We start from the raw sequence: 19378 nt of genomic DNA on the forward strand, positions 1-19378 counted from the left end.
AATTCATTTCTATAGCATAGTTACTTGGTATCTGACCTTTGCAACTGAGACAAAAAATTCAACAACCTATTTAGAAAAGCCTGGCTCAAGTGAAGCTCATAACATTCCCACTGCCTGCCCTGGAACTCATAAATAAGGGAAGAAACATTTTATCTAGTTTAAATAGTACTGGAAGGAACTGCTACAGAGCATTTACAGAACATCAGAAAACATGTTTCTGGGTAATAAAAATGAATAATTTTACTGTAATCTTTTTATTTATTATTTAAAAATACATGAAATATAAAAAATTCTTATACAACATTTTTTTGAAATAGAAAAATTTAAACTTGTTCATTTCAATGCAATTCATAAATAGAGTATTTTGCTATTGCAATTTAATCAGAAATAAAAAGAGAAAAAATCTGAACAATACACTTCTAACGTAAGTAATTATATCGTAAGTAAACCAGATTTTTTCTAATGGAAAACTATATTTTTGCAGACTGATATAACAGTGTCTTTCATGCTTGTGTAGAAGCCAAGAACAGTTTAATGCTAATCACACACTTATCACTGGAAAGCAACTCAGGAATACATGAAAGCGTTCATTAAAGCACCCTATGGAGTGGGAGTGAACAAGTTAAACTTTTAAATCTTTTCAAACAATACAATTTTAGACATTGTAGAGAACTGAGGCAAGAAATATTTAATGTTCACATAACCTAATATTCAGCCTTTTAATGTTAGAGAGGTCCCATATTCTTTGAAGACATATGTCTGGAAGAAAACTCTTGACTTCACCATCACTGATTGCTGAAGGTTTGGCTGTTTAACCTTAGTCCTTTATTCAAGCTCAGTTTGTATATGGATTATATAACTTGGAAAAGGACCATTAAAAGATGCTATATAAAAATGAGCTATGTTTGTTTTGATTACCACTATAGCTAGTATCCATTATTCAGTTATGATGATCAAATGCCTTTTCAGGTCCAAACAATGCATAATGAAATTTAAAATATTTTTCTTAAATTTAGTTTGGTTGATTAAATAATGACAAAGTATATGTGCAAGTATAGAACACATCTTCTTCTATTACAAAGCAATGCAAAATTTGAAAATTTGAGTCGAGCTGTTCTTTACTAATCATCACAGCTTTCGTAGTGAAAGCTCCTAGATAAAATCTGATTCCCAAATATGTCTTTACGGATCTATTTAGGTGGAGGAATTAGTGAACAAGGGGTTGAATTTTCAATTAGAGAAGAACAGTAAATATAATTACATCTTTTTGACATAATTCTATTAAAATAGAGTTTTTTTAAATTTTCAATTATTCAATAAAAATGTGAATATATAGCCCTTTCTGACTTTCTTTCACCTTTACATTGGAATAAAGCTCTCGTCTAAACTCCTGATTATATTAGAAAGTTTTTTTCCAATGGAAAATATTAAAAATGCTAGTGACCTTAAGGAGAGTAATGGCAGGATGGAAATAATAACTAATATCACCTAACCATAGCTGAGAGAGGCAAACACAAATAAGAGACAGACAGTTACTTCCAGATGTCAGTTCACTCAATTTATGGCTGAATCGCTCTCTAAAAGAGCACAGAGTCGAATGAAGCATTGAGAAGTTTAAATGAGATATTTAACTTTAAAGCACTTAAAATTTAATAATATGAATTTGGTCTTATGGTCAAGTGCAATGATATTGCTATTTGTCTTGAAGTTATTTTCATTGATTTTCTTTGAATTAATGACAGGGCAATGCTAGAATTTTATAGAGCAAACACTAAAAAGAGTAGAAATTATGATGCATATATTCAAGTAAGAATAATATCTGTGCTTAATATATATTTATTTCCTTCCTAGGGCTTGCTTTTACTTTTGCTGACTTTTTATGTCCTTTTCAGCTGCTAAACCAATACACCAAGATATATTTTAAAAAAGACCTGAGAAGAGTATATTTTCATCAGCAATTTTTGTGAGAATTTTCATAGGTAATGTGTGCCATAATAAAGTAAAAAAATAACTGTTTTGCTGTCCAGAATTGGGCATAAAAGAGACTCAAGTCCTATAAGAACAGTCCCACAGTGTAAAGCGATGCTGTAAGTTAATTGACTAAACCAGCTACCAGTCTAAGTAGCTCTAAGAGTTCAGGGATTTTTCTTTTTTTTCTAGTGAACAGTCATTATAAATAATCTTACACAGAAAAACAAGCTATTATTTAAATAACCAAATAATTCCTACTTCAAAGAGCTCCTGGGCATAGCAAATGGTACATCATCCTAATGGCACTGTGAGGTACACATACTAAGTAACCTGACACTTCAGCAATAAGCACAGTCTCTCTGGTGGTAGCCAGAAGAAGGCTGAGAAGCCTTTTTAAACAAGAATTAAAGGAAATGTGCCACTGTCTGAATGCATCATTCTGTGGTAAATACTTGGTCTGGAACCTTGCTTATTTTGAAATTCTATAGCATAAATCTGTACACAAGAATGTGACACAGCTGTGAGACATAAGAATCAAGCTGTCCAGAAACATACTCATGCATTTGATTTTTTTCCTGAAGTAATCTTCTTAAGTTGTAGTAAGTATTTTTTTTTAGATTACCATGAAACTGTGTTATTAGTTGTTTTCTTAAGGACAGCTAAGATTTTTCTTTTTTCTCATCTCTTTTCAGGATGTACTTAAAAAGCCAACAATATCACATGAAGAGTATTCAGAGAACATAATTTTGGACTACAAACACTGCAATGTATTAAGCTAAAGCAAATAAATTATTTGATTTCTCAACAAAGAGAATTGGTCTCAGCTGACTTTAGACAGAAATAAAGTTATAATATACTCATCTAAACCCCCAAATCTAGTTTCTTTTAAAAAAATCTCAACTGAAGAAAAAATCCTCTCAAGATAAGTTGAGTTCAACTCTTATTGCACTTACCAATTTCTGAAAGCTTGGAGTTCCAACTCAACTCTTATAAAACGTTCGGGAATAAATATAAAAATAATTTTCTCTACTTAATAAACAGTGATAGACTGGCCAATGGCAAGAGGGGTTGGAAATGAATGATCTTTAAGGTCTGTTATAACGCAGGCTATTCTGTGCTTCTATGATTCAACAATTCTATGACATTGTAAAACTGGTCTGCATAAAATACAAGTACCAGGCTGTGACTAAGAATTTTAGTTTTTAGTAAAAGGAGCCACAGAACTATTTCAGTATTAATTGGGACCTAAAAAGCATGGAATCATAGGAGTCTTACAAAGGTATTCCACAGATATGAATCTTCAACAATATAAACCCAAAATTTTCTTTTTTTTATCCTGACATTCCACTGTAGTTGATATAATTTAGCACCGGAGCTTATGTTATCTTCACAGTGTTAGTCTGAAAAAAAGCACTGCTCCCATTCTGAGATTTTTCGCCTTTGTACAAGGATTGTGTTGTCATTCATTAAAAACCTAATTTATTTCAAATCCTATGGGACAGGTTTGTTGGGTTTTGTTTTGTTTTGTTTTGTTTTTTTAAAATGTGTTTCGGACTTTGAGTAATTTTGTCGACTCAGCCTCTGTCATGGCTTCTGAGTCTGGTCTAAAGTTCATAGCCTTCAGGCTGCTTTGCTGCATTTCAGAGCCAAAAAAGGGCAGCCTGATTCAGGAAGAGCATAAGGGGAAAGGAGAAGCAAAAATGAAGGCCAGGAGTAGAAAAGACCTGAAAGGACTGGTTAAATCAGTACTAAAATGTTGACAGTGGCAGTGCACTATGATGACAGGAGTGGTGGAGGCTGCCCATGGGCCAGACAGTGTGGACCTCCACAGGCAGGGCCACTTCTATGATCTCAGTTACGAAAGTCCTGCCCTGCCTGCTTCTGGGGACACTATCTCAAGATTATTTTTGTAACATAGACGTGGCATTTTTTCTTTTTCTTTTCTTTTTTTTTTTTTTTTTTCCCAAGAAACTGAGATAATTGGAAATGCTCACAAAGGACATATTCAAAGTCGAAGGGGTTGACAGTAAGAGTAGAAGCCATCCAAAATGTCAGTCTCCAAAAAGTTTAAGTGTTAAATTTAAGGTCAGCTGCACTCCTTGTATAGTTCATGATATGGAACAAGCACCTTGTAAAGATACTTTACTATTCCGGTTCATTGTGTAATAACTAGAATTTCTTTCTTAGCTGCCAACCTGGAGAGGTTGCCTTTGACCTTCCTTAAGAAGGAACTTATAGAACCAGCTTGGATAGACTGTGAACTTTCAGGTAGTTAAAGAGATTTTAAGATAAATTTTCCCAGGATAGGACTGGTCATTCTCAGTTTATAGGGGTTGGATTCTCCTGTCATAGGTGTAGCTCTGCTCTTTTCCCCTATATCTAATCTAAAATATCTAGTTTATCAAAGAGATAAGCTGATTCTCTGTCACTCTAAGAGCTTTTCTTTTTTGTTTCCCTGGTTAAAAAAATATCTTACCTTGAATACATTCTTCAATTAAATAACAAAAATCTCACATCTTCTTAAAAAAGGTGAAAGTAAAATATGAGCAAAGAACTGTAAGGGATACTATGTCCCTTTCTAACACAGGGCACTATAATCAAGCCCAATTTTCAAAGCAGTTAGGTTCTTTGAGATTATTAGGTGTAATTTCATCTCTTTACTGTGGCATAATTTATCCAGGAGGCAAACAAAAAAACTCAGAAAACAGATGAAAAAAATTATAAATCATACTGAAAGATTAGTATTTCTAGAACTAAGGAATAATTGTAATCTTCAATTATAAGTTCTGCAATGAAATATCAAGCTTCCTAACCATCAATGCAATAAATAAGCCTTCTCTGTATAAACACAGTCTCTAAATAGTTTACCCAAAATCCTAAACTCAAAGTCATTAGGAGAGTTAAGAAGCATGCACATTTTAGAGAACATAAAATATATAAGCCTTGTTCATGCAAATTGGCAAACTTTGCTTTGCTTTAGAAAACAATAATGAGATTGCCTTTAACCATGTGTGTAATTCCAGTGAATTGAATGGTATTCCACGTGGTCCTGATGTGAATGTGGAAAGTTAAGGACATGCTTAAGTGCTGAGAGATGGTGCAGAATTCAATATATTCCAGAAACAGAATCTGGAAGTGAAGAGCATCTTCAGCTTGAAATTTTACAAAGAGGAAGGTGATTGTAGCTAAACTGATTATATCATATATTCAGATAAAAACTCCCCAACATTGTCAGGCTAAAAAGACAAATTTTAATCCCTTCCTGACTTCTTCTTATGTCTCCCACCACCTTACCTATTCACTAAATGCTTTAGAACCATAGTACGTCTGAAGCATCCCACAGGATTCGTTCATGTGTTGTTTTCTGTAAGGAAAAAGTGGTTAGAGATTAAATTCTTTGAGATGAGATAATGCCTTCAAATATGATTGTAGACCTTGATGCTGGCTTTACCTTCAATAAAAATTAGAAATATTACTATAGGTAGCCCTATATCACTTTTTCCACAATTATAAATCTGATGTTTATTTGAAACAATTTCTCAGCCAATAGGTGGCACTGAAAGTATTTAACATTTATCTAAATCCTCTGTTTTGATTTGGGAGAATTCATGTTTCCCTCAAGTAAATGGTATGTTTTGCTCACAAATTAAAAGCCAAGGCACATATTGAATTCTGTCGTTAAAAATATTAACTACTTTTAAACAGTTGGCAAACTGATGTGAATTTAAAATTCCCTGGAAATATGGACAAGTGCATCATACTACTTGTATCTTTGTCCAAACCAAATCTAAAGTAGGAGATCCTTTTGAGATGGTGGGACCAGTGACATTCCAGGGAGTATCTAACAATAAACTGTTAATATCTGGGGAAATTGTAACATTCCAGGAATTAGTTTACATTGTAGTTTTTGCGTGCTGCAGGTCAATTTATTTTTTTTCCCCAGCTGCTTTCTCACAGGATTTTTTTGCAATCCTGTGTGGAAATCAGGAGGATTTAGTAGTAAATATAAAGTAATTTTTCATCACTAGAATTCATCAGAATTTTATTAGGCCAAACTTTACAAGCAACCTCTTCATTCTCTGTGGTAAACAAGATCATAAACTATTCTACGAACAGAACTAATGAGACATTTTAGATTGGATTTCTACATGCCTTAACATATTCATAAAGAAGGAACCTTGCCATGCTAAGTTTTTGCAGTCGATCTCTGAACATTGTGTTTCATACCTGCACGTGACAGGTCCTCCAAGCTTTTTATTGAAAGTTATGCCAGGATAGTGAAACAAGAATAACTTCTTCTGAAAAAAATATAATATTATGATACAACATAGAACCTAACTCTTCCATTTTCAGATTTCTCAACCACCTTTGTATAGCAACCTGTCTTAAGAACAAAGGTAGGCCACATAAGTTTCAGCTATATCAAATAAAAATGTGCAAGGATTCATCATACACTCATAAACCACAGTGTTAGAGAGGACAAAAAGTGAATAACATTGAAATAAAAGTACGTCCAAAACCAGAGCTTACGTAGGGACAAACAGATTAACTCAGCTGTACCAATGCATCTTAATTACAAGGACCTAAAAGCTTCCTGCCTTCATCATTCCCTGCCAGCAGGGAAATTAAAGTACCTTTAAATAGCAAATCAGTAGAATACAATAATTTAAAGCTGCAGCACCAGGCCTTGGCAAGGTATAAAACTATCCAGCTTCACCTGAATTGGTTCTGGAAACTTATGACACTGCAGTTGGTAATTAGAATGTATCATATCAGAAAGTAGTTCAAGTTAAAATTCAAACCACTAATTTAAATTTAGGCATTGTTTTCTCTGTTCAGGAGGCAAAGCAAGGAAATAAATAAATAAAGAAGACTAAGCAAGGATGTAGCCTTAGCAATTCAACTGAAAATGTCATCTGTCTCAGGTTACTGGGAATATTAGTGGGTATGACGAAAAGAAAGACCAATATTCTGGCTATGAATTCCTTGCCCAATTTATTCATATTACACAATTTCTATAACCTAATATTAAACAGAGGACCATTAAGGTGTAACCAAATAGAGAAGTATGAATTAATGAAGTCTTAAATATTCCAGGAGTATGGAATATGGAATTTTACTGACATGCATGTTTATGAATATCTGCACAATGATAGCCTGGTCACAAATATAAAATTAAATTTAAAATTTGCCCATCTTGAAAATACCATATTTTTTATTTATAGTTTTCCACTGAAGTTATTGTTCATTGTTTACAGATACATACACACAAAATCTACAAACTAAATTAGACATTTTGAGCAGCATTCATATAAACGGTCTACTATTGTTTATTTTATTATTTAAGATAAGTTTGTGGGTCAAATACTGTGAGAACCTTATATATTTCCAATTACTTTAGCATCTGAATATTTGCTAATATGTATTTGAGTAGAATTTGAAAAGATCATTAAAAAGTGAGAAAAGACTAATGCCAAAAGTCAGTCTCAAGATTATGAAATAAATGGTATTTCACAGGAGTGTGTTCACAAGAATATCCAGAGTCCTGAGCCCTCCATGAAAACCCACAAATCATGCTCTGTAAATTGCAAAAAATAATTTCTGTGAGAGAGACAAATTAAGCCAAAGAATATGATAGAAACAAGAGGATCATCTACCAGCCCTGCCTAATACAACCACGGGTAGTCATGAACAAAAATAAAATAAATTCAAGCATATCAGTAAAAAGAAGGGAGTGGTTTTTCTTCATTTATTGTTGAAGCACATAATGAAGCAAGACAACAACTCTAGTGTTTTATTCAACTTTATTTACCACACAACTTATGCTTTAGGCTTAGTCAGTGTAGCTATTTCAACCTTTTTCAACAAAATGAAGTCCAACTAATATATGCTGCTTTGGCAATCCTCCCTGTTTGCCAATATTTTTTAAAGAGTTTACTGATTTTGCTAGTTTTCTGATGGTATTTCCTACAATATTTCCAGTGTAAGGAAGCTCGGGGTATTACCTCTTTAACATCACAGATAATTAAACACATAGAAGCCTCCTAAACTGCCTTCAGTCCTCTTGGTGAATATCATAAGGCCTTATAAAGTGTGGGAGATTCTTAAGAAAGTGATGTGCAAGCTTACCCAGTTCCATACAAGCAATACTTACTGAATTCACTGCACTCTTTTTTTTTTCCTGGAAATCCTCCTTCTCAGACATCTATAAGCAGTGGAGCACCAAAGGAGCAACATTCTAAATGTATAGCAAGGTTTGCTTGGAATAGTGGTCAGATACTGAGTATATTTATACAGTTGATTGCACCCCAAGATACATTAGTCTTAGGATGTATCGATCCCCCTGATGGGCCTTGGGGATCCTTTCAACAGTATTCTTGGTTCACATGGATTCTGTCATTGAATCCCAGTATGTCTAAAGCAGGTTGGAAACAGTGATGTCCTGATGATGATAATCCATTATTAAATTTCTTCTTATATGTTGTTTAAATGCTTAATTAAACTTTTCATTCTCTATAGTTGTTTCTTTCTTTGTAAGGAAGTACTAAGCCCACAGTTGATATCCTATACTAAATTCTAGCATAGGATCCTGGTCCAGAATAGACTGTCCTTGAAAAATTGAACATGTTATTTCTGGTCTACTCCGTGTTCATTTGTGTATAATGCAGCAGTACATAAAAAAAGAAAACAGGGACCAGAACTCAGGATCTGCAATGCTTGCCTTGTCATACCTGCAAAAATCACCACAAGAAAACACAAGGTGGAACAGCAACCTAGTTATATTATATTTACTTTGGATCAGTACGATAGGAATCAACTTGCCATACATAAGGGGAAAATTTGTGGCTTTTTTTTTTCTACCTACAAGTAAAGTTTTTGTACAAAACCTTGTCAGGACAAAAGTACTCTCAGCAAATACTTTCTTTACATTCGCTACATTCATGGGATAACATGTAGAACCCACAACAGTAAATGAAAAAAGCAAGTGCTGGATTTCAATTAGTTGGAGGAGGATTTTGTTTGGTTGTTTTTTTTCAATTGTTTAGGGATTTTTAAAATTTCTTCTTATTTTTTTTCTTCCACTATGCAACCTAACCAATTCTAATTGGACAGGCTTGAAAGCCAGTTTAGAAAGTCTGAAGTCAGTGCCAGTTCTTGGATATTTTTACCTCATGCGAAAGTCTTCTAGCTAATGAAGGAAATCCGGTCTTGCTATAATGAGGGAACCAATAAGATGCTGCCTAATGGTGAGACTTGTTAAATCTCTCATTGAAAAGTTGCCTGCTGGTAAGTGAACAGGCTTGGCAGGCATGAATTATAGACAGTAACTATTGTAACCTGCCAGGGCTCTTTATAATGGGATGATCATGCTCATACTGAGAGCTACTAAAGAGAACTATTGAAAGTCTCCAAGTAACTGCTAAAGATGAAATTTTCACCTTATGCTTCAGTGCATACACTTTCTAATTAGTGACACGAAAAATTCAAAGCAATTTGAGAATCAGTTGAAATGCAGACAAATATCAAACTGCAAATCAGTTGTTCAGACAAAGGGACACAAGGTCAGCAGCTAGCAAGGCCAGTGCACCTCTGTTTTTACAGAGTCAGCAATCATTAGGGAGGTGGGGGACCTGCCTAAGACTGCAGTATTTCACTGCCTGGCACTGTTGCCTTAGCTTCCAAGCACACTGAGAAGGACCCAGTCTGTGGAGGACACCAGTTGCCTCATCTTTCTCTCACTTCTTCCCTTTGCTACTTTCATCTTCTCTTCAAAGAGAGGTGTTCTCTTGATATTCTTCTGCAGTGAGATTGCTCAACACTGCAGAACAGAAACTGTGCTGTCTCCGTCAGGAAAGGAATACTGCAACTGTTGGGTAGTTAAAAGGTTTGAAGGGAGAAAGGTTCAGAACAACCAATTGTGAAAGGCACCAAATGAAAAAAAAAAAAAGGTTATTGCACATGGTGTCCAAACTTAAATGAGAAAACAAGTGAAATTAGATAAATGAAAAGAAAGTATCTGAAAAAAAAAAACTCCATTGTATAAAACATAAATTATTATAAAATTATTCTCCTGAGTATGTTTTACCCTTTCTTTATAAAGTTTCAGACTATTTCCCAGTTTCACAGCGCTCATAAAATTCAACAATTGCAAAATTAAGCCCTGACAAGGCAGGAAATGACAGTCAATCTCCTACTGGAAGTATATTACAATACAGACTTTTCCACAGAAAGACCCCTCTGAGGGGGCAGTGCTTCATTCTTCAGTGTATGGTTTCCTACTCTTGGCTCAAATTAGGCAAGCAGCTAAGCAACTTGATCTGAAGTTCATTGTCAGCAGTTTTGTCTGTGAAATTTCCAGGAAGTGATATGGATGCTTGGAAGAAGATCTCATAGATCTCTGTGGACCTCAATGAAACCTCAGACCTTTTCTTGACTAAGAATTTAGATACTCACAGTGATGACAACTGAAAAAAACCCATGGTTTCATTGACATGCCTAAAATCACACTATAGTTCTAAGGCCATCAACACTAAATACTTTTCCTGTCCCCTGTCTTGTCACTATATATCCTCTCAGTTTAGTAGTGATTCTGTATGTTAGATTTCTGAATCACCCTCATGATTCATCAGACTCATCAGGAGCACTAAATGAAATATCCCACTAAAACAAATTCTATCCTAATATATATGCATTTGGTTAAGGCTGCAAATAAACATAAATGCTATAATTTCCTAACCTTTCAACACCCAACTTTGCTGTCTTAGTGAGAAGCATGCCTTCTGATTTAAAAAAACCAAACCAAACCAAAAATCAAAGAACCATTAAACATACTCCTGATGTTCAAAAGCATCAAAGAAAAGATTGACAATTCATCCATGGCACAACCTGCTGCTCTTGGACACAATACATACTTCCTAAAAAGTATCACCAACTTTTCATCCAGCACATTGATTTACCCTACAGAGTCAAATTATGCCAGTAGGTTTCATAGATTCTTGCTGGTAAATGGCACACTTATTAGGAATAAGTAGAATGTTCTTGTAGAGTTTGTTGTAGTTACAGTTAGATTAGTAGTAGGGGATAGAAAATTATTAGTTATGTAGGTGCCCAGCATAAGATAATACAGTGCCCAGAACACGGAGACCAATATGCAGTAACCTCCATTTTGAATATGTTGGGGACCCTCAAAGCCTCTAATGAGCATGTAATGGGGGACATGCAGTAGACCTGTGAGGAAGTCTGTAACCCAGGAGTATATCAGCCAATGGAGAGACCTGCATCTTGAGCGGAAGGGATAAAAGATGCTGCAACCTCTATCAAGCTAAGAGACCTTATTGGGAATTGTCCAATGAACTTTTATTCAAATAAAAGTTTTAGTTAGCTCCTCTGTCTCTTGGCTATTTTTGAGGCTCCTAATACCTGGATTATTTTTTGGAATACACTCAAAATGCAGAGTCCTGCTCTGGTGCCAAATGTCAAGTCACTTCCATGCTGAGTTACTAGAGCTTGACAGCAGAGCTGTTGCAATTCTTTTGCTTGTTTTTTAACTTGAAAGGACAATGCAGTTTTCTTCAGCCTTGTTTTAGGAAATGCACTGCCTACTGATGTTTTCCACTGGAAAGACAAGTCTCTCAGATGGAAAGTTTCCTTCCAAATGCTTGGAACTTGGCAAAGGCATGAGAAATTGAAGACAAGATATTGAAATATTTATGAAACTTAACTTCAAAAAATATTTCCAGACTATTTGTGCCCTAATAAAAAATGATAGACACAAAAGTAATTTGGAGCCAGAATTTTTATTTGATCCATGAATCAGCAGCTTTTCTTTTTTTCTGAACTGTGTTCTTTATGCATGTTTGTAGCAAAATCCAGAATTTTCACACTACTGTTGGTCAATAGAAACAAATAACCCTCTGTCTGTCCTGTCCAAAAAGAAACTGGTACATAATAACATGCATTATAAATAATGAAGTGTAATATTACATAAATATTCACACTTTTTGAATATTGATGTACCTTGGTTTAAATTGACCAGATGTTCTGAAGATGGCATAGTCAGGTGCAAATTATTTTTCTCCAGTCAGCAAATCCCCGTAGTCCTTAGAAGTGATGCATTATAAGGGAAAGCAGATGTTTGTTTCCTGTAGGGACTGCATAGAAAGGCACCTCTAACATCCCCTGGGAATTTCATGGGAGTGATGAACATGCAGAATAAGCTTGGAATCAGATCTTTAATCAACACTTTACCTTGACTGACTACATTTTTTACTACACATTTCTCAGTACAATGATCTTGTCCTAGGATTATCTATGCTCTGACTCTTTTCTGAGACCAGTGACTATGTCTACAAAAGAAAATAAAAGAGGTTATGGCAATTTTCTAACCCTGAGACTCTATGTGCCAATATGTTCTAGTTTGTATTCATCTGCTTAAACGCTCTCCTTTCAAAAGGAGAGAGAAATAAATATACCAAATTTCTAAAATATTTCTATATTCTGAAATTTTTCTATTCTTGCAAATTTGTTATTGTGCTAACAAATAAATTATACATACAGTCATGCACTAGTGCTTGATCCCACAAGGTAATTCTATTTTATTTACTGGTATGAACAAAGCCTCTAAGCACAGTGAAGACTTACTCCTAAAGTTTGATGACTTATCTTTTCTGATCTCCATTTGCATATCCATCTGAAGGGCACTTCACCTTCTGTGAAACAGTGACTAGCTTTCCAAAACAGGCTTCTCCTCTTGCCTTGATTCAACAGATAACCCTGCTTGGAAAGCAGTCCTATTCCTAGTGCACTTTAGTCTTGACTATAAACCCAGAATAAAAACATAATTAGTTGTAGTATGAGTGGTGCTGCAATGGAGTTGTGCTTTGTATGCTTATTTCACCATGTTACGTTAAAGTAGGGGTTGCACTGCGTGTAGTGTATCTGAATAGTTGTGTGTGGTTTAAAAAAGTTAGATGTAAGATATTAGATGGGGCAAGGAAAAGAATAAGAGTGTGTGGTCTGCTCACACCTCTTGCCTCAGGAAGGCTCCTGCCCCCAGAGCTCAACCTGCAGCTCGCCCTGTAGCTGTACACCAAGCTACCTGCGTGGAGTGTACCCCTCAATAGTAGAGAGCAATCACAACCCCTCTTTGAGCCTTCTCTTCTCCAGACGAAACAAACCCAGCTCTCTGCCACATAGCATGCATTTTGAATATTAATTTCTAGGTCACTGTGCTAGTTTTAGCTGGGCTGGAACTACTTTTCTTCACAGCAGCTGGTATGGGGCTGTGTCTTGGATTTAAAATGGAAAATGCTGATAACACAGATGCCTTTGTTATTGCTGAGCAGTGCTTACACAGAGTCAAGGCCTTTCCTGACTCTCACTTCACTCCACCAGTCAGAGAGCTGGGGGTGCATAAGAAGGGGGGAGGGGACACAGCTGGGACTGCTTATCCCAACCGACCCCAGAGATATTCCATTCCATGTGGTGTCATGCTCAGCATATAAAGCCTGGAAAAGAAGGAGGAAGGGGGTGACATTCAGTGATAGCGTTTGTCTTTCCAAGTAACTGTTATGAGTGACGGAGCCCTGCTTTCCCGGAGATGTCTGAAAACCTGCCTGCCCATGGTGGATGAATCATTTGTTTTGCCTTGCTTGTGTTCATGGCTTTTACTTTACCTTTTAAACTGTCTGTATCTCAACCTGTGAGTTTTTTCACTTTTACTGTTCTAATTCTCTCCCCCTTCTGAACAGCTGCTGATGGTTAGTTGTTGACTGGTGTTAAATCACGACAGTCAGTTTTAATTCTGTTTTGTATGCAGGGTTTGTTAGATATGTTCTTTTGATTCCTTTCTGAAAATCCATGAATACATCATACAGTAAATGATGTACATTTACATTTACAGTAAAGACAAGGCTGTCCTTAGTCACTAATAAGTGCATACAACTTCCTTTTGCTAATAGATGTCTGCACATTGAAGGTATACATACATCATACACACGTGAAAATCAGCTTCCAATAATAATCTTACCATTTGCATTTGCATTTGCATTTGCATCAGGCTTTTGAAGGTTTCCAATTTGCACAACTTAGTGCAAATAGGGCATAAATTAGTTCTTTGAGCTTATATTGCTGTTTCTGTGTCTTTTGGGAATAGCAGCTTCTCTTCTGCATTCCATACCTCAAAAAACAGCTCAGTAAATAAAAGAGAATACAAGTGTATTTGCAAACCACTACAAATACTCAGGGCAGATTGACCCTCCCACCTTGCTCAGTGTGACTCTGGTACTCAGAAATATCAAATACAAACAGCTACTGCAACAGTCACCATTCAGCTTCATAAATGCTCTATTTACATGGCAAAGACATGGGCCAAGCTTACAGGAGTTTTACAGAGAAACAGAAATTGCCGGAACTGGCAGTGTAAATAGAAACAGCAGGAGGTAATATTATGTGAATAAATATTGGAAAAGCAAATAGGAAACTGGATGGGGACAACTAATTTTAAATCTTTTCTCCTCTGCAAATATAAAAGCTTGGAGTCACCCATCTGTAATGTAGATAGCTTAATACAGTTACTTGAGACAGCTGCCACTGTGAGAAACCAGGTGATTCAGAAATGTGAGAAATTAAGGTAAAGTTGGAAATACACACTTTTTGGGAGCTCAGATGTCAATGTTAGTAACTGGCTTTATTCCAGTAATCTAGTGAAGTATAAAGTTCCAAATCTCTCTAAAAGCTAATCTCCCTAGGATCTTCTGACATTCTTCATTGAGGCACTACTATTATACTGTTTCCTAGGCTGTGTGATCTGCTGCACTGGGTTGAATAGAATTAACAAGGAAGGAGGGACAACATGTAAGGAATAAAAATTTTGCAATAAGAAAGAAGAAAAGTGTGTTTATATATGACCTCATCCAGCCCCAGACAATCCATAGTTACCCAGTGGAATGGCTTTTGTACAGAACTATAGTGTACACATTCCTGAACAAAAAGAGTTGCCTATATCAGTATGCCATAAGTGCTCAGTTACAGACGCAGCATGAATGGGAGCACTTCAGCAGTGACACTCAGGGACCGCGTTTATGTGCCAAGAAAAGCTGCAGCTGAAGGCAAATTACAATTTGAAGGCATGCCTGCCTGCTCCCTCAGCTCCAGCTCCATGATCCAAACTGTAAGAGAGGAATGAAATTAAAAATGCCCACAAGCCAAAGGTCCAAATGCTTCATTGCTTTTTCAGGCAAACCCAAAAGGCACATACTAGTTTCAAATACTTTCTGTGAGAGAAAGGATCTTGAACTGGTCAGGGAATAAGAAGTACAATGATGTGGGGATTTTTTGAATCCTGAACTTATTATCAATAAAAAGGAGTGTATAATCAAGGTCAGAAAAGTAAAGCACAGGGCTGAAAGAGTCAGTGCACTGCAGGAAGTAGTACAACATTAAACAGAAATCTGCCATGAAGACAAACACCTACCAGAGATATCTAGCACAGAGAGGCACTGCATAAGCAGCCAGCTCTTTGAAGGGATGGAATTTTCTTTTTCCCACCTACAGTGCCTTCCATAAATAACTTCCTCGTGATGTTAAAGCTGCCATGGAGCTGCACACTGTGAAGCTCTGTCAGAAAACTGAAGATAATTCTGTCCTCTTTTAGTATCATTGCTCTGTTTTATCACTGGCATATCGATATATGGAAAAGGATGTAGACCTTTTTTATTTTTTTGTCTTTAGACTAGCCAAATGGGTGTCAGGGCTCAGCAATGGATGGCTACTCTCTCAGGGCTGAGAAGCTATGAGTGGCATTGGCCCCAGTGATTGCTCTGTATTAGGCTGGGTTGCTAATAGGTCTCCAGACAGACATGGATAAAGTGAGTGATGAACTAGGGCTGAGGTCTGTACAAGAGATCCAACCAGGAGACAAGGCCAGAAGAAGGTTTTAACACAGGTACAACCATGTCATATCTTAAACCAGGATTGCCAGCCTGAGCTTGAATAAGAGTCCTGGAGCAATGGGCAGGGTGTGGGTGAGGGGCCCTAGGTGAGGTTGGTTAGGGTATTTGAGACCTCTTAGTGCTCTCAGGGGCCTGACAGCACCTATAGAAGCTTAATAATAACTTTCCAGAAGAAAGAAAGATTCCTAGCACATTTGAGTTTTTCACAACTTCAGACCGTCCAGTGAAGGCACCGGATTTGTGGGGCAGCTTACTCTGCTCAGTCCACTCATACCTTCAGAGTGCTTCTAGACCATATGTTCTTTCATATCTTGTGCAGTGAGTCATGGGCTTGGCAATGGGCTTGTTTAACCCAAAAGTATGCTAAAGTTATGGAGTCACTATATGAAAATTCAGACTTTGCATTTAACAGTTTTAGCAGTAAGGAAAGTAGCAGTGGAACTGCACAGATGCTAAAGCTGCAAAAAATAAGAGGGAATTTGTCCCTTCTTGCTGTCTGTGGTACGCACTGCTTTTCCAGCCTGCAAGAAGTATGAAAGAAGAAGTCTAAGTATTGCCCTAAAGAGGAGACAAGATCCAAATCTGGAGTTAAAATGGGAACAGATAAATGAATGATGGAGCAGATTGTGGTACAGAACTTGCAGAGAAGAAAACAGGACTGAAAAATATCCCAAACAGAAAAAAACCCAAACCCACAAAAAACCCACCCAAAACAACAAAAAACCCACAAAAACAAACAAACAAACAAAACAAAACAAAAGCACAAACAAAAACACAAGGAGAAAAGGACTGACAATTAGCAGGGCTTCAGGGAGTGGAGCTGCTGAGCTGAGACAGTACATTTGGTAATGACACAGAAGAAATAATATAGATGCTGTCAGATTAGGTTCAGTAGAACTACATCAAATATTAAGGATCAGGCTAAGCAGTCAGAAACTGAGTAGGTTCCAGGGTGAAGTAACACTGCTAGGTGGCTGTTTATGTCTCAGAACTAAACACTGGCCCTCAAAGGGCTGGTGTGCCCCATTTCTCATTCCAAGTTTCCATTTTGCCCCAGTACATATCTAAAACAAGACCTGAAACACACCAAATACACCTAGGCTTCCCTGACAGGAAAGCCAGCCATCTCAGCAGGGCAAGAGCTGCAGTGGGCACAACAGCTTCCCACAACCTTCATGGATCCAGGAACCAGCCCCAAACTTGCAGCTATTCCACAGCTTGTGAAATTTCTGTCCTGGACTAATTTCTAAGGTAAACCTCTGTTATTTATCAAAAAAGCTACAAATATTCTAAGATCTGTGAAGGAAAAAGGAAAGGCTGCGCTTATATCAAAATTGGCTCTCCTTGTGTGCAGACGTCAAACCAGTTTGACAAGAGCGTTCCAGAGGTGTTGCCTTGCAATAAAAAGTTACACATTACTTGCCCTTCAACAACCCTGTACAGAGAGACAATGCACATTATTCCATATTTGCTCTATGTTTTGTTGCTCAGCACCTCCTCTGATTCTTTTGCTCTCTAGCTTTTTGTTTTTTAGGAGACAGGCATACAGGTCCACCTCTTTCCCGTCTTCTCTTGATGAAGGCTCTAAAACATGTTTTCTATTCTTTACACAGTTGCTTTTGCTTAGCTACCACCTCCCAAGAATAAGGCAAAATTCCTCAAAGACCCCTAGTTTCTTTGTCCATATTGTTACATTTTATTTGAATTTTAGTAACGTACATATAAACCCAGTGTTAACTGAATTTATACATTGGGCCTAGCTGTCTCTGTTCGTCTTTATCCCTCTCCATATATATGTATATACATATGTATACAACAAACACACACTCACCAAACTCTTATAGTATTTAAAACAGCAGACAATGACATTATTTTTGGCTAAATATTTTAATGATCTGATTTCTGATTTCACTTGAATGACACTGGAACAGGTGAAAGGATCAGATTCAGGGATACTACTCTAACTTAACCACAAACTTAGCTTACTTAGTTCTATGTTTACCGTGTTTATTTCTGGTACTAACACATGTAGAAAACAGCAACCAATAATCTGAAATCAACACAGAATAAAGTCTGTTGTTCTTCAACCCAGTATAATCTACAGTGTCAAAAAGATCTGTTTCAAAGTTGTTATAAGGGCAAAATATTAATAGTCATCAGTATCTTGGCAGTTTGATTTTATGTTGCAGCTTCTGCAGTGACAGATCATATCCTCTGAGAGAGGACTGTCACACCTTGTGAAGCATTTTCTTCTGAACAGACTAGCCTTGCTCCTGTAAAAGACTCGTATGTCTTCCTACTTCATTTCTATCCCAAGCTTAAAAAAAGTTTCCTGTTCCCGCAAAGTCTTTTTCTCTTCCATCTCTACTTGTAGATCATACAATTGAAACTGAAAAAGAAAAGTTCCTAAAAATCAGAAACCTTTCTTAACTTCTTTTTTATGGTAGTCTTTCAAAACTCATGACCTTTTTCTACCAAATCTGATCTCCCTCAGGTAAAAGAAGCAACATATTTCCTTCCTTGCAAGCAGTAAACCTTGAGATTCTTTTTCTGCTTTTGTACACCAACACTTAGTCAATCCACAGTTTGGAAGCACATGCTTGAGTCTCAAGTGATCACTCTGTCTTTGTACAAGTGTGTGCTCAAGGCCCTGTGTACAAGCGTCAGGTGACAGTTTCGTCTGGCACTCGTGCTTGAATGTCAGGAGAGTTGTCTTCTGTTGGAATTGTGTAAGAATTGCAAACTCTCTGTCTTGATAGTATCTCTTCCCTGTTCTGAACTTTTATTTTTCAAGAGAGGCCCTTAAGGAAGCCCTTACGGATAGGTAAAAACTTTCCCCGAAGTAACTTTCCACAAATTTTGGTACATAATTTTCTTTCTACAGGTCAAGGAATCACCTTGATCCTATTGGCACATCCCACAACCACACACTTTTCCTAATTATATGCTTTCTTTAGCATTTAATTTGTTGTTGTGTTTTAAATTTTCTACATGAATCAATTTCAGAACTTATCGGGATGTCTAGTTATGTTCCCATATTGTTTCATCTTACCTTAGACAACATTAATAGTCTGAACAGCTTCAACCATTTATATTACTTAGGACTGTACTTTAAGTACAAAGCTAAATCTAAATGTAAGCCAGCAGAGTCACAGTTCTCCAAACAGAACAAACTTCTTTTTAAAGGAAAAAAAATTATCAAAAGGAATACAGAATATTTTTTTTTGGCCACAAAATTTCTTCTTTAGTAGTTAGTGGATGATATTTTTTTTTAGCAGAGTTGTACAAATTCTTTGTGATCATCTCCACCCAGTGAAATCTAGCTACTGAAGAAAGAATCCATTCAGCATGCTCTTGAACTTTCCAGAATACTAAATGTCACCAATCTACCTAAATTATCATTGAGAGGTATCTTTTGAGCATGGTAGGGCTATTTTTACTACGTGTTCCAAGAT

General features: G+C 36.5%; 1 protein-coding gene across 1 annotated transcript in view; it reads right to left on the minus strand.

The window, feature by feature from the left end:
- Positions 1–4968: 4968 nt before the first annotated feature.
- Positions 4969–19378, minus strand: part of LOC114065816 — a 51424-nt gene continuing 37014 nt past the window's right edge. The window contains exon 4 of the mRNA XM_027899989.1: positions 4969–5335. Within this exon, the coding sequence (XP_027755790.1) occupies positions 5322–5335 (14 nt within the window). The 3' untranslated portion in view covers positions 4969–5321. The remainder of the gene's footprint in view (positions 5336–19378) is intronic.

This window comes from Empidonax traillii, unplaced genomic scaffold, assembly GCF_003031625.1.
Source record: "Empidonax traillii isolate 1590-97213 ecotype Southwest subspecies unplaced genomic scaffold, ASM303162v1 scaffold699:size334557, whole genome shotgun sequence".
NCBI classification, from domain to species: domain Eukaryota; kingdom Metazoa; phylum Chordata; class Aves; order Passeriformes; family Tyrannidae; genus Empidonax; species Empidonax traillii.